Source organism: Sparus aurata, chromosome 7 (genome assembly GCF_900880675.1).
Source record: "Sparus aurata chromosome 7, fSpaAur1.1, whole genome shotgun sequence".
NCBI classification, from domain to species: Eukaryota; Metazoa; Chordata; class Actinopteri; order Spariformes; family Sparidae; genus Sparus; species Sparus aurata.
Window position 1 is genome coordinate 30,773,031 of NC_044193.1, and position 15,586 is coordinate 30,788,616.

A 15,586-nucleotide genomic window follows, 5' to 3' on the forward strand; every position below is an offset into this window, starting at 1 on the left:
CAGAGGTCAAATTGATAATGCCTCCACATCTTAGTTAAAGCTTATGTCATCAAGAACAAACCCTGAAAGTTTCATGCTTCTTTCACAAAAAGCAAGATTATTGAGCTTAACAGCTCCACTATCTGTGTTTGTTTGGTAATGCCTCACTGCATGTTTGGAATGCAGCTGTTTCTGTCTGAAATAGTTATGTTTCGTTTTGATCGAAAGTAAAGCGAGTTGCACAAACCTCTCGTCCAGTGTCGTTTTTATACACAAAAGCCAGACTGGGTGTTTTTATTTGCTACATATTAAGGCCTGTTCAAGGTGTGTTTTAGCCAGTTTTCGCCTGGAAGGCTCAATGGAAATCTGGCACTGTCTTGAACGAAGTTAAACTGTAAGAACTCGCCATTCACAAACGCCAGAATGAACTTGTTCACAATAACGTTCATCAGGCAGAAATACGTGCGTTCAGTTCACGTTCGCCCAAAATATGAACGAGTTCATAAACGATCCTTCATTGAACGCGTTCATGCACAACACTGGTTGCTGCTGTGATGTAGAGAAATTGCAAAGTTACAGCGTTATATTTGAAAAAATATAGAATTACAAAATAATAACTTAGCACTCTGAAACACCCCGCTCCAGTCATGGTTGCAAAAGTGGTTCGGTTTGTTCTGCCTGTGTTTCTGTACCAGAATTGGGCTCAAACACGTATGGCTGTATCGCTGTAGCAACATTATTTTAGATCACCCTACATTAGTGATGTGTCGGTCGCGAACGAAACGGCTCTTATTTTTTGTAGCACTCTGTTCCATGTTGAGTATAATAAGCCATATAAATAATAAACATGTGATATAATGTATGTTTTGTACATTAGTAATTCATTTTACACACCATGTTTCATTATTTTTGGTAATAAATTAATTAAAGCAACAAAAAAATCTGAGGAGCCACTTCGGAGCCGAAAGAGCCGGCTTTTTTAGTGAGCCGAGCCATAAGAACCGGCTCTCTTAAAAGAGCTGGAATTCCCATCACTACCCTACATTCTTGGTATGATCCGCCCTACTCTATCTCCTGTTGGCTACATCCTGCCCGTAAATAATGTGCATATGCAACTCTCACCAAAGATTGAACTGATACGAGATGTCTCACTCCGTAGCTAAAACAAAGCGTTCAAGACATGGTGAGAAGCATAATTTGACCTCTTTTAAGTAACATTATGAAACTTTTTCTACCTTTTAAATAACACTTTCAGAATAATTTTGATGGTATAGTGTGTTGTAATAGGGTTAATAGTGTTTTGCCGAAGTCCAGCATTGAAGTTGTTGCAGTTTGTACCATTCCTCTGATATCAGTGTAGACCGGCAGGGTAGGTGCATGGGTTGCTAAAGTTAGCTTTTAAAGCTAATATGTCATATTGGAAAGTCCGGTCATAGGGGTAACTTTGAACCACTTCCCTTTGTAAATGTGTTCTATGGGGCCAGAGGTTTAGTCAAAACGAGGGGTATGGTTACAAATTGGAGGATTGGGCCTTAAAAATAAAGATTGGGCCTTGGGCCTTAAAAATAAAGATTGGGCTCTATGAGTTTCTTCATCAGCAGTTAGTTTTATTAAGTCACCCAAAAAAAACACCTCATGTTTTAGATTTCTTTCACCCCAATTCCTTTATCACAACAGCAGGTGAGCCTCGTGTGGGGGAAGTTGTTGTCAATTGTGCAGCCTATCGAAACCAATTTGTGAGCAACTGATATTGCAGCAACCATGTGCACTTAAAAGCTTTTACGAAACAACAGCAAAATTAGGTCCAAATGGTCACATTACAATCAGTGTGTTTGCAGGAGCCATGTAATACCAAAGAACATCTGCCTCTGTGTTTCTCTGCAGAGCATGTCCCAATGTTAGCAGAGGGAGGGGTAGAGGGGATAAATAAGTTAAAGTAAAAGATGATAAAATAGGTCTCCAGACTTGGGTGGCCATTAATGGAGCAACGCCTTCCAGCTTGTTCAGGCAGACAATTCGAGCAGCACTGATATACACATTACGAGCTCCACGCTCCACAATCATTTACCAAATGCACCCAGTCAATTTGTCAAAAAAGAAATCTCCTAACACTCCAGCTGCCTGTCACTGCCACCACTACCCTGTTAAATACTGGCACAGGCATATTATTAACACAATGTATTTGAATAAAATGGGGATTTATTTATATTTTAACTTTCTGTTGCGACTGAAACATGACAGGCCTCCTGCATAGACAAACTGTTCTTGAGCGGTTGTTGTCAACATGACAAAAAGGTTACTCAGTCGGGGAGTTAGCCATCTGTCAGGACTCAGCAGAGAGCACAGTGAGGTCCGACTATCTTTCATCTTCAGAGAGCAGTGAAAGAAGTGTGCTGTATTCTTACATACAAATGATTAGTAAAAAACCTGTAACTGCATCTGTTTACACAGACAGAGGCGCCTCTAAGCACTTCACCATGACAACAGTACATTTTCTAACAATGCTGCACATCCCTCGTCTTCTATGTTGTAAATTTTTTTTATTGTTTAAATTACTGATGGTAATTAACTGATAATTGATTAAACAATTCCATCCTCTCTAAACACACATTCATACTATTTTATGAATGTAATGTGAAAAATATATAACACTTTATTTATTGTATTATTTATGCTCAGATAGAAAATAGGAATACAAATAATTAAAAAAATGTTTTTTTGAATTTAATATTTAATTTCTCAGATCACCTGGCAGTTATTCATTAAGGCTTAATTGATTCACACAGTAGGTCTGGCTCATGAACTGCTCTGTTAATAGCATTTATCCATAGCTGTGCAGGTATACCCAACAATCTCTTTGGCCCTTCTCTCGGTCTTCGGCTGCTCCTCTTGGGTCACTCATCCTCTGGAGCTGCTCTTTGCTGCAACTGCAGTGTCTCTGGGCTTTATGGTTAGAGCAGATGGGGCGGATGGCGGAGGAGCTGCTCCAGATTTTCATTTTCTAAATTTGGATTCTCATCCCTTCCTTTTTATACTGCCATATCTCAAATTGAAAGAGATACAAAGACAATACTTAAATCAAATCAAATTCTGGACAAGGCTTTGGCAGTCCACCACCTGATGATTGGGACATAGTACTTCAATTTAAATGGTAAAGATTATTTCCAAATATCTGTCCACTGTAGTTGACACCCTGCTTGAAAGGTCTTAATCAGTTGTGTTGAAATACAAATATAATAGTATACAGAAATAAAATTATTGCAAGAATGTGTTTCACATGATGTTCAGGGCATGTTCACTGAAGTTATTTTTCAATTTAACTCCAAGAAGTACCCCTTTCATATGGATGTGGATTGGGATTAGGGGGCATCAGTTAATGCTGTTTGCAGCAGTCTGTTACTGGTCATGACCAGCCAAATATTTGGCTTTTCTCTCCTGGTAATAGCAGTCCTCTTTGATTAATTCATGACAGTGATATTCCTCCTCTGTGATTCTAACACGAGGAAACAGATTAATTTGCATGACACACAGAATCACCATATTTGAAATGCAGCACCTGTGGTCCATAATGTCCTGTGTTATTAGAATGAAAAAATTCAGTACTGGAGGGATTCCAATCAAATTTCTACCAGAGCAAAGACGAGCTCATGTGTCATCCTCCATTACCTAAACACAGCTCACAGAATTACCTAAGTATATATAATGAAAAGGTCATGCTCAATACAATGTCTGTTGTCCCTTTCAATCTTCCCCTCATTCATCTTTAATGGTGTCCCTGTATGCAGACAGACACACACATCATTGACTTTCTACACCCTTCGGTGACCCTTGACCACTACGAGAAAAGAACAGATCAATACACAAAATTCAGGTAACTGAGAGGACACTGGAGAGTATCTACACTATGTGTTAGGACATATTGATGTGTTAAGACTTAATCTTTTAGTTTGCCTTCACTGTCTCTGTTTGCTTGTGTGAAGTTGTCTTATTCTCTCTCCTTTTTCCATGATACATAGCCTCCTATATAGTAGAAGTAAAATACTGTATGATCTTATGAGAGCCTTGTATGTATGTACAGTATTTTCACTTGGAAACAATTTGCTCTGGTGCTCCACCAATATAACACAAGTCAAACTAAATATAAAACGGTTTTGATAAGAAATCAGCATACTGTTCATAACTGTTTTTATAATTAGTTTTCCCATACACTATTGTTCTCAAGGCTGTGTTTTTGATGATGGCACTGTGATTTGATTGGTGCATTACCTGTACTAGCAGAATTAAGAATAACTTTATAAATGTACAAGATGTAAAGTTAGAGTCTGTAACTACAGTCAGCATGTAAAGACGGACTCATGAGTAGATGAGTCTCTGTGTTCAGTGTGATGACGTTTAATGTGCCCAACAACCTCTATCGTCTTATTTAGACACTTGGCAGCACCCACCTTTTTTGAGACACATAAGTGCTTGATAATTAATGTGTAGGATGTACACAGATGTATTTTATTTCATAGAGCAAAACATGAAAATATCTTAAGCTTGTGTTAACCACATATCTTATTTCATGCATTTAACCAAAAATCCATGAAAAAAAAAACTCACTGCCTTACAGACGGTATGTGGCATGTTTGAAAAGCGGGGCAGTCAATGCTATCAGTATTCATAGGTAAAACATTATATGACGTGCTCCAGTCAGTGGCGCACCATGGAAGTTTACTGTTTGGCTCCTGGTGCCAGCTTTCAAATGCCAATCAACTGCTGAAATGGGAAACATCCACCCTCACACTCACAGCTTACATACTGTTTCATCAAATGTATCCAAAACTGGTTTATATACTCTTGAAAAATGGAAATAAACAGCAGCTGTAGACTTGAAGTAGGTGCTTTCTGAAGAATTGTCCCATTTTAGTTTATTCTTTACGTTGACTTGCATGGTTTCGTAAGCACTTATACCGTCTCTTTCATTCTCCCCTTATCCTCAACTTGTTTCTTTCCTTACCTTCTCTTTACCCCTCCTATCTCATATGCCATTTATGTAATCTTTATATCCGTAATGGCCCCTCCTCTCCTGCTGTGTGGTTTAATCTCCCTCTTCCTTCTCCTCTACGACAGCAACCAGAGGGACAGAGCCAAATAGGTTCAAGGCATGCGTGTAGCACAGAGCTTGCACTAACAAGTGTATATAATAACTTCTGAAAGATTTAAGGGTTTAATTGTTTATTTTATTCATTGCATTGGTAATACAAATAAATATGCTCGAAAGGATCATCGCTCAGCTGCAGTAAGGCTTTTATAAGGTTCCCTATATGCAGAGAAAAATCTACTTTTATATACCCTTAACAGCTGAAGATTTGATCTATACCACGTGGACTTCAAAGATCTGTCTTTCTCCTCAGTATCTGTCTGTTTAATTTCAGCACAGAAAATCCCAGAGGAAAATGTTACTGTTCAAAGCTTGCTCCTTTATGGCTATGGAGTCGTAAAGGAGCTTAATGAGAGTCCTCATTTCAGTCTCGTTGTAGTCTTTTTTGGTCTCAAACATTTCTCATTTGTTTCTCCTAAAATTCCTTAGGAGCCGTAGGTGAGACTTAAGGCTTTACCGCTTAAACCTTGCTCCTTTCCAGGACTGGGGAGACATTCTGAAACTTCATTGAGAGCTTGATGAGATCTCCTTTGAAACTTACAGGGAGCCCAAGTTGAGATTTTCTGCACCTGTTTCTCAGGAGAAACAATTGAGAAACAGGAGAAATCAGCCACAGCCTCACTTAGGTCTCACATAGATCTCATAGTTGTCTAGGAGAAATGAATGAGACACTACCAAGATCTCTTTTCCAATTTTCGTTTCCTCTGGAATGTGTCTTCCTTCCTCCATCTTTCTGTAGCCTTGACAGTATTGATAAAACCAGAGGCTGGTTTGGAGCCCACACTACAAACTTGGAAAATATTCTTCAATACTTGACCTTTTAAGCTTGTTGGAAGCATTAGTGGTTTCGGATCAGCAAGGCCTAAAGCAGTGATCTAAGTAGAATATTATTGGTTTAGTCTAATACATGGACACAAACCGTGGGTATTTGACTTGAACAGCCAGAGTACTTGACTGAACATTAGCCATTAGCTAGCAGGCAATGGCAAGCATCAAGGGTGTCTGTGTGTTTGAATTCAGGTCAACCTGTCACTGAACTCAGCACACAACAGAGAGTTATCGTAGTACACAGTCACCCAACAACGGAGGTTACCCTGCAGGTTACTTCTGCAGTCAGGTTGATAAATGGGATTGAAGATAAATCTACTTTTTGATCACAAAAGTTGAATAGTTTCTGCTTGCGCAGCTTGGTGAATAATGGTAATTTTGCATGTTTAAATGTCTATTTGCATCTGTTCATTGACCCATCGACATGCAAAAAATGTCCTTCCCATAGATTCAAACTCACACAAAGTTCAATCAGTTAAAATACCAATTACTTTGCAGTAACTTGGCAGACTAGACTTAACATATTTAACGGAGAACTTCGGTCGATTTAAACATGCAGCTTCATTGCTCAAGCTACCCTTGACTTGCGAGTACCGAAGACGCGAACAAATTTGGTCCAGCCATTACAGAGCTCCGTGAACGGAGATGTAGCATTGAACACTCGATGGATACGCTAGTTTGGTCTAGCTACCGGAAGACGCGGATGTCAACAAACAGGTAAGTAGCTGCTTGCACAAACACACTATTTTAACTACTTTTTTATTCATTTTGAGTCATACACGCTACAATGCTGTGTGCTAAGGTGTCTGCTGATGTTGCATTACTTCTGGTGTGAGATGTGGAGCATGTTAAGATGCTTAAAACACAGCGTGAAGTTCTGACCCCATGCAGTTAGCGTTCAATGCTACATCTCCGTTCACGGAGCTCTGTAATGGCTGGACCAAATTTGTTCGCGTCTTCGGTAATCGCAAGTCAAGGGTAGCTTGAGCAATGAAGCTGCATGTTTAAATCGACCGAAGTTCTCCTTTAACTGAACAACCACTCTGTCTGCTAATAAGGGGAAGAGTTGGAGGATGGCAGGCTATCAAGGGGGATGATATCCTCCTTCATCCCCCCTCAAATCACCTAATGGTCACAATAGCACATATAGCTCGCTAACTGACAGTAAACATACCGGGCAGCTTGGTCAGCTAAGAGTTTAAAAATTATTAAGCCAAGAGATGCCATTACAAGATACCATTAACTCTCATAAATGTCTACAAGCTGTCACATGATTAAAATGGTGCAAAACAACCAATAAAACAAGTTAGCTTCTTCTGTTTTCAACTATCCAGCCTGCGTCTTCTTATCGGAAGGTTGCTGGTTTTGAAGGTCACTGTTTGATTTGTTTCCTTTGGTCTGCATGTCAAAGTGTCCTTGGGCAAGATACTGAACCCCAAACTGCTGTTGATGTGCTGGTCAGCACCTTGCATGGCAGCCACCGCCATCAGTGTATGAATGTATGTATGAATTACTGTAAGTTGCTTTGGACAAAAGCTTCTACTAAACCTAAAATCTAAATGTAAAATGTAAATAACTTTGCCGCTATGAGAAAATCCTCTGATTGTGGCAAATCCAGTATAATGACTTTGCTGCAGTATTTTACCGTTTTAAATACTGGCGTAACTGTGCCTTTTTTTTCCTTTTTTTTTTTATAAAAAAAAACTAAAAAACAAAATACATCAAATATTTTATATTTGTTTTTCAGGCTACATATGCCACAATTCAACATACACAAAAAACATATTTATACAGTACAATGGAATAAATATGCTACATCTCTATATTAAACAAATAGCTTAACATATAACAATGTCTTCTTTTTTCTCGCAGTAACTTGTATGACTTCTACCACTATTTCTACATGCTGACAAACGTCCTGTTCTACGTTAGCTCGGCCATCAATCCAATCCTCTACAACCTGGTGTCAGCCACCTACCGCCAGATCTTCTTCTCCACGCTACGCTACTTCTGCATGCCCTGCCATCGTACACCCAGGAGGCATCCCCACCCCCTGACCCGCCACTCTATCAGCATCTCCAGCAACCACACCCTCTCCACTAACATCATCAAAGAGACGGCGTACTGATTGGGCTTGTATGGAGTACGCTTTCTCATACTATTAAGCAGCCACCTTGTGATTACCAGTCCAACTTTGTCAAGGGAACTCTGATACTGGTTTGGAGACTGTTAGCATAGGCCAATCCAGCACTGGGGTAACCATCATTGTCATGTGGGGTCGAGTGCCCACTCTGAGACCATTATGATTTTATTTCCAAATGCACATTTTATTATGTGATATTGTGTGATATGTCTTGATTCTCTACATATGTGTTTGTGAAATAAAAAACTAAATATGAAAAAAGGAGGAATGATGGACACAAACAGAGTGAAAGAACATTTTTTTTTAAATGTTAACTGAAATGTAAATGTTTTATTCAGTATATTTCTATGTTCTGTTTCAGTGTTCTTAAGCATCAACTCATAAAACCCCTTATCTATATAAAAAAAATCCCTCTTGATACCACTACTTTCATCACTGTAAAAGTTCAGATGTAACCCTCTGTCTGTTATTTAGAATGAGCATCTGTGGATAAACTAGGCTTTCTATGTTGAAAAGAAGAGGTGCAAAGCATAGGTGATTCTCTGTCTTGAATGGTAGTGACACTGACAGCTGTTTTTCTTGCATCATTACCTCTTAGTTCTCGTCATTCTTGACTTTGTTACAAGCAGCCGCAAAAACTTTGATGTACAAAGGATGAGTTTAAATAAAAGTGGGTTCTTGTCACACTGCTTAGTCACATAACACACTGTTAAAATGTGAGGCATGTGTGTAGACAGGATTGCAAATTGATTTTTTGAATTATTTGTACATGACAGTAGTGACCATTTGCAGCCAAAATTGGAAATGAGTTGATACATAGACACAAGTTAAATGTAACTTTGAGCCTGTGGGAGCACTATAACAGACACAGTCTCTCTCTAATGCCTCTCCACCACTTACTGTTGAGGGATCAGAGGAAGGCAAATATCTGGGGGCCTCCAATGTTTAATTTAGGAGCAGGACAAAGATATGAAAAAATCTGGACTCTGCTTGGCCTAAGGAATGCAAAAAGTAATCATCAGCATAAAATGTTGACCAGAAGAAGTTTTATAAATGATTTACAAATTATGATGATCAGTATCAGAGGACTTAATGACCATACTGGGTGATACCGTACCTAATGGTCTATGTCAGGCGGCAATGCTTGTGTCAGTGTGACAAGGGGTCTCTTAATGTAGTGAGACAGAAACAAGAGCTCAAGGTTGTCACATCCTGCAGTAAATGTTAGTCATTTTACTAACTGTAGCAGCAATACCTGTTACCTGACCCAGTGATTCCTTAACTTTTTCTTTAGGGTCTCGCTTTTGTAGATAACCATATTTTACAGCTGAATAGAATTTTAACTCTTTTTTTGTTCTTGCCATCTTAGATGAGCTAGATCATAACAAATGGAGCAAATGAGATGAGTGACAAGACAGCACTTTTAATAAGTGAGAGGAGGTGAGGCTATGTGGACACTGCAGCAGTGTGTGCATCAGCTGGTTGTCAGAGATGAGAGAAAATTAGAAAATGCAGCTGGTATTGGTGGATCGATGCTGCAGAAAATGTATATTGTATATTATTGTATATAAATCAGTTCTAGTATTTAAAAACCAAATGAAATGATAAATGGATATCAATTTAACCACATTGGGTTTGTTTTGGGAAGCGAGTCTCTCACAGTTGGAATTTGCTTTGATATAAACAATTGGGATCAATGGTCTGCAACAAGTTCACAGCATCTGAGACATTCAGTGTTTCTGCTTATCTCTACTTATTGATTTTGAGCTTGCAACTTGTTGTTATGTTTGCCACAGTGGATGTACCACAAGGAAATGTAGTCAGTTTAACAGTCTTGAATATGAAGTATTCTTAAGCGCTGCTAGTGACTTTGTGAAACTGTGCTTAGGCACAGTGATGCTTTGAGCTAAATGTTATTCCTATCATCATCAGAGAAACATTCTCTCATTCTTTCACAGTAATCATTATAGCAGTAAAGGCGGAAGTCAGGTAAAGTTTTATAAAGAGTGATTATCTATATAGAAAGAAGGTGAAGATGGTGGTCTGGTCAAACAATCAGGCTTTCATCAAGAAGACCACTCTTTGTGTCCAGTGTGAAACTAATAGCCAACGCTGTGTTATTTTAACTTATCAATGTCGTAAAGTGATGTCACATACATAATGCAACTGAAGTTACCTATGTAATGTAGGTACAATGTCATGTTGATAAATGACATTACATATCTATCATAGTTATTTTAACCCATTTTTATCCCATTTCAATCCATTTCTTGAATCTAACCAAGTAGTTTTCTTGCCTAAACCAAGCTAACTAAACTGCGTACGATTGAGGTCCTATGGCTGGTATCCTGCAACAGTCATGTCATACCAGGAATGGAGATATACACTACCAGGCAAAAGTTAGGACACATCTTCTTATTAAATGGTTTTTGTTTATTTTTATCATTTTCTATATTGTAGATCAATACTGAAGACATCAAAACTATGAGGGAACATATATGGATTTATGCAGTAAACAAAAAACTAAAACAGTTAAACAAACCAGAAGATGTTTCATATTTTATATTCTTCAAAGTAGCAGCCTTTTGCTTTGATGACATCTTTGCACACTTTTAGCATTCTCTCAATCAGATCCATGAGGTAGTCACCTGGAATTGATTTCCAACAGTCTTGAAGGAGTTCCCAGGGGTGCTGAGCCCTTGTTGGCTGCTTTGCCTTCACTTTCTGGTCCAACTTATCCCAAACCATCTCAATTGGGTTAAGGTTGGGTGATTGTAGAGGACAGGTCATCTGACACAGCACTTATTCACTCTCCTTCTAGGTCAGATAGCTATTAAAAGCATCGAGATGTGTTTGGGGTGACTGACCTGTTGAAAAAACACATTATCAAACCATCAAACCTCCTTTTTGGACAGATTTTCACTGGTCTAATGTACATTCCTTGCATTTATTGGCCCAAGCACTTTTCTTCTTGTTCTTCCTAAATAGTGGCTTCTTGCAGCAATTCAACCATGAAGGCCTGATTCACGCAGTCTCGTATGAACATGTTGCTACTTGAACTCTGTGAAGTATTTATGTGGGCCCTAATCTGAGGTGTTAATTTGAGGTTTCTGAGTCTGTTAACTCTGATGAGGTTCCTCTTGGTCTTCCTTTCCTGGAGTGGTACTCATAAGAGCCAGTTTTTCATCATGTGTTTGATGGTTTTCACGACTGCACTTGAAGATACATTAAATTCTTGAAATTATTTGTATTGACTAACCTTCATGTCTGAAAGTAATGATGGACTGTTGTTTCTCTTTACTTAGCTGAGTGGTTCTTGCCATAATATGGATATGAACATATGAATGTAAATGTTACAGCTACAGCTTTAAGAACTGTGTACCAACCGTAGCTCTGCACAACAAAACTAATGGTATCAAACACTTTAAGAACAAATTAACTCTTGACAAGCCATGCTTGTTAATTGAAAACCATTCTAGGTGTCTACCTCATGAATGTGATTAAGAGAATGCCACAAGTGTGCAAAGAAGTCAAGAAAAAAGCAAAAGGTGTCTACTTTTAAGAATAGAAAAATGTTAACCATATTCTCATTTGTTTAACACTTTCACTAGTTACTACATAATTCCATATGTGTGCTTTCTTAGTTTGGATGTCTTCAATATGGATCTACAATTTAGAAAATAATACAAATAAAGAAAAACCATGAATGAGAAGGTGTGTCTAAATTTTTGACTGGTAGTTTATATAAGAAAGATTGTTAAAAATACTAAAAATACCAGTTGTGCAGAATGATCAGCATTTTCACTTTTGGTTTCAGTGTTCACCACCTTGACACATCACACCTGCAATGTGCCTCAGCACTATCATTGTACTGTAAAAACACTTGACAGTGCTACCACCTTCTCGATGCATATCACATCAGCACATTTTCATAAACCTCTGTATATTGGTTTGTTAAACCACGACTTGTCGTATTTAAAATAGTGCACTTAGTTCTTCGTGGTGACAGTCACTACCTGTTTGTGTTGGTTGATATGGCTCAGTGTTCCTGTACAGTATTTGTGTAGTTGTTGAATCTGTAGAGGCTTTAGTTGCCATCAGTCCTTAGTCCTTGCCAAACCTCGCCTCTCCGGCCGAGGGGGAGGCGTTGCCGTTCTTCATAAACAGTCCCTGTCCATCACTGAACTGAATCTCAACCTCCCATCTATCTCATCCTTCAAACACCTTGCCCTCTCCCTCCCCAACTCTATCACTGCTGTTCTAATTTACCGTCCCCCGAAGCCACACCTATCTTTTCTCTCTGAACTGTCTGAACTCCTCACTATTGCGTCCTCTCTGTCTTCCCGCCTCCTACTTACTGGTGACTTCAACATCCAGATTGATCAGCCCAACACCCCACTGACATCTGACTTTCTCTCCTTTCTTGACTGTTTCCACCTTACCCAACATATTAACTTCCCCACCCATACCAAAGGCCATATCCTCGACTTAGTCTGCTCCGCCTCCCTACCCGTATCTAACCCCCATCCCCTCCCCTTCCCACTCTCTGATCATCATCTTCTCCGCTCCTCTACCCTCCCCCATAATCCCAAAAGGCGCTCCATCTCCTACCGCAACATTGAATCAGTCAACGCACTCACTGTCCCAGCTCATATCCTTTGCCTCCCCCCCCCCCCCGACTCTGCCCCCTCTTCCCCTGACGACTACGCCATCATGCTGAACTCCTTCCTTTCGGACTCCCAGGACTCCCTTGCCCCCTGGAAAACTTCCTCTGTCTCATTCACCAACTCCGCCCCCTGGTACACCCCCAAACTCATGCACCATGAAACAGACTGGCCGCCAACTTGAAAGACCACACAAACGAACCCGCCTCACCATTCACACCGAAGCCCACCAACATCACATCACCTCCTACCGTGATGCTCTCCAAGCTGTTCTCCACCGTCAACAAACTACTCCAGCCACCGGACATCAGTCCACCCTCCTTACCTGACCTCTGCAACTCTTTCCTCCTCGCCTTTAACAATAAAATCTCCCAAATCAACAGCCCCCTGACTGCCGCCGTCAGCAACTCCTCCACCACCGCCTTTCCAGTTCCCTCTTGCCTCCATCACCCCCATCCTCAAAAAGCCCACCCTTGGTTCAGCCAACCTCTCCAACTACCGTCCCATCTCCAATCTGCCGTTCCTCTCCAAAACTCTGGAACGCATTGTCACCGTCCAACTCCACATGCACTTCCAGTCAAACAACCTCTATGAACCCCTCCAGTCTGGTTTCCGCCCACTTCACAACACTGAAACTGCCTTTGTCAAAGTCATCAATGATCTCCTCACCTTGGCAGACTCCGGTGCCCTCAACATCCTGCTATTACTAGACCTCAGCGCAGCCTTTGACACTGTCAACCATTCCATCCTCCTTAAAAGGCTGCGCCAACAGGGTGTTGAGGGCACTGCACTCAACTGGCTTACCTCCTACCTCACTGACAGGCAACAGTTCGTCTCCCTCTCTTGCCACACATCCACCCTTTAACCTGTTACGCAGGGGGTCCCTCAGGGCTCAGTCCTCGGCCCCCTTTTTTTCATCTGCTACCTATTCCCCCTTCGTCACATCATCCGCTAACTCAGCCTGGACTTCCACTGTTACGTCGATGACACCCAGATCTACATCAGCACCAAACCCACCCAAAATCCTCCCCTCAACCACATCGAAACCTGCATCTCTACAAAAAAAACATGGTTGTCCCAGAAGTTCCTTAAACTCAACAGTGACAAAACAGAGCTCCTCCTCATTGGCACCAAATCCACTCTCAAAAAAACTGGACCCATCTCACTCACCATTGACAGCTCAACCATGTCTCCCTCCCCCCTGGCACGCAATCTTGGCTTTACCCTGGACCCCACCCTCTCCTTTGATCCCCATGTCAACTCCATTGTCAAGACCTCCTATTTCCACCTCCGCCGCATCGCCAAAATCAGACACTGCCTCTCCCCCCCTGCTGCTGAATCCCTTATCCACGCCTTCATCTCCTCACGTCTTGACTATTGCAACTCCCTTCTCACTGGCATCACCTCTCATTCCCTCCATAGACTCCAAATGGTCCAAAACTCTGCTGCTCGCCCTTTAATCACACCCGGTCCCGTGAACACATCACCCCCCTTCTCTCCACTCTCCACTGGCTCCCCATCAAACAACACATCGATTTCAAAATACTCCTACTGACCTTTAAGGCTCTCCATCACCTGACCCCACCCTACCTGTCTGACCTCCTTATCCCCCATCGCCCCTCCCGAGCCCTCCAATCCTCCACCACTCTCACTCTAACCATACCACCATCCAGAATTAAAACCTTTGGAGACAGAGCCTTCTCCAGAACAGCACCCCGACTCTGGAACTCTCTCCCCCAACCAGTCTGCAACTCTTCCTCACTTTCCACATTCAAATCCGGTCTAAAAACCTACCTCTTTTCCCATGCTTACGACCTCCACTACCCATAACCACCTTCATTCCTGCCCTCTTCCCTTGACCTGCCCCTCTACACTCTCCTTCTACCCTCCTCACCGATTCAGCCCTCCACCCCTCTTCAATCCATCCCTGCCACCTTTTAGACGGCTGTTGTACCTGTTTTGTCTGTTTGTCTGTAACAACGCCATCTATCTCACACTCCACCATTGCTTCTATTCTCTGTTGTGCTTTGTGTTTATTATCTTTTTGTGTCTTTACCTCTGTAAGCGACTTTGAGTCATTGAAAAGTGCTATATAAAATAAATGAATTATTATTATTATTATTATTATTATTATTAGTTCACATCAGATTCTTTAGCCCACAGTTCCACCTGACAGCCATACTGAATGAAATATGTGAAAAAAAACCTATATATCCCTTTAATGTTGCAAACTGAACATGCAGTTAGAAACCTGTTTTCTGTACTCCTCTGTAAAGAACTACACATGGATATTTTACCCTGAATGTGTCTCAGCCGTGTTCGTTTTGTTTAAATCAAAGAAATATTTTGCTTATTTCAACTGATGATTCAGATGAGCAATGTATAACTGCATATCATGTTTCTCTAACAGAATGTTATTTCATTTCACAACAAAAAAGAAGTAATAAAAGAACGGATATATAATGCAGTGACGTAATGACTTTGCTGTTTACACTCTGTCTTACTGCTGTCACACAAGGTCTGCCACAGGTATGCAAAGACATCCAAACAATGAGAAGTACACACATTTGTGCATGCACACACACACACACACACACACACAGACCAATTAGCAGAACAGTGTCTGACCTTTGCGTAAATACACTCATGAAAATTAACATGTAGGTGCTTGAAAAAATAAATGTCATTCACAGAGCACATGCAGGTAGAAACAGCACATAGGCCATATGCCTCACTTAGCATGTCAACTGAGTATAACATGGGACATTACTATGTCCTCTGTTTATGCTGGATATAAGATTGTAAGGTGCTGTTGAATTAGTAGCTTCA

At 40.6% G+C, this 15,586-nt stretch overlaps 1 protein-coding gene across 1 annotated transcript in view; it reads left to right on the top strand.

The window, feature by feature from the left end:
- The window catches only part of ntsr1 (neurotensin receptor 1 (high affinity)), a 111,574-nt gene extending 96,352 nt beyond the window's left edge, over positions 1-15,222 (top strand). Inside the window, exon 4 of the mRNA XM_030423887.1 lies at positions 7,823-15,222. Coding sequence (XP_030279747.1) covers positions 7,823-8,078 — 256 coding nt within the window. The 3' untranslated portion in view covers positions 8,079-15,222. The remainder of the gene's footprint in view (positions 1-7,822) is intronic.
- The last annotated feature ends 364 nt before the right edge of the window (positions 15,223-15,586 follow it).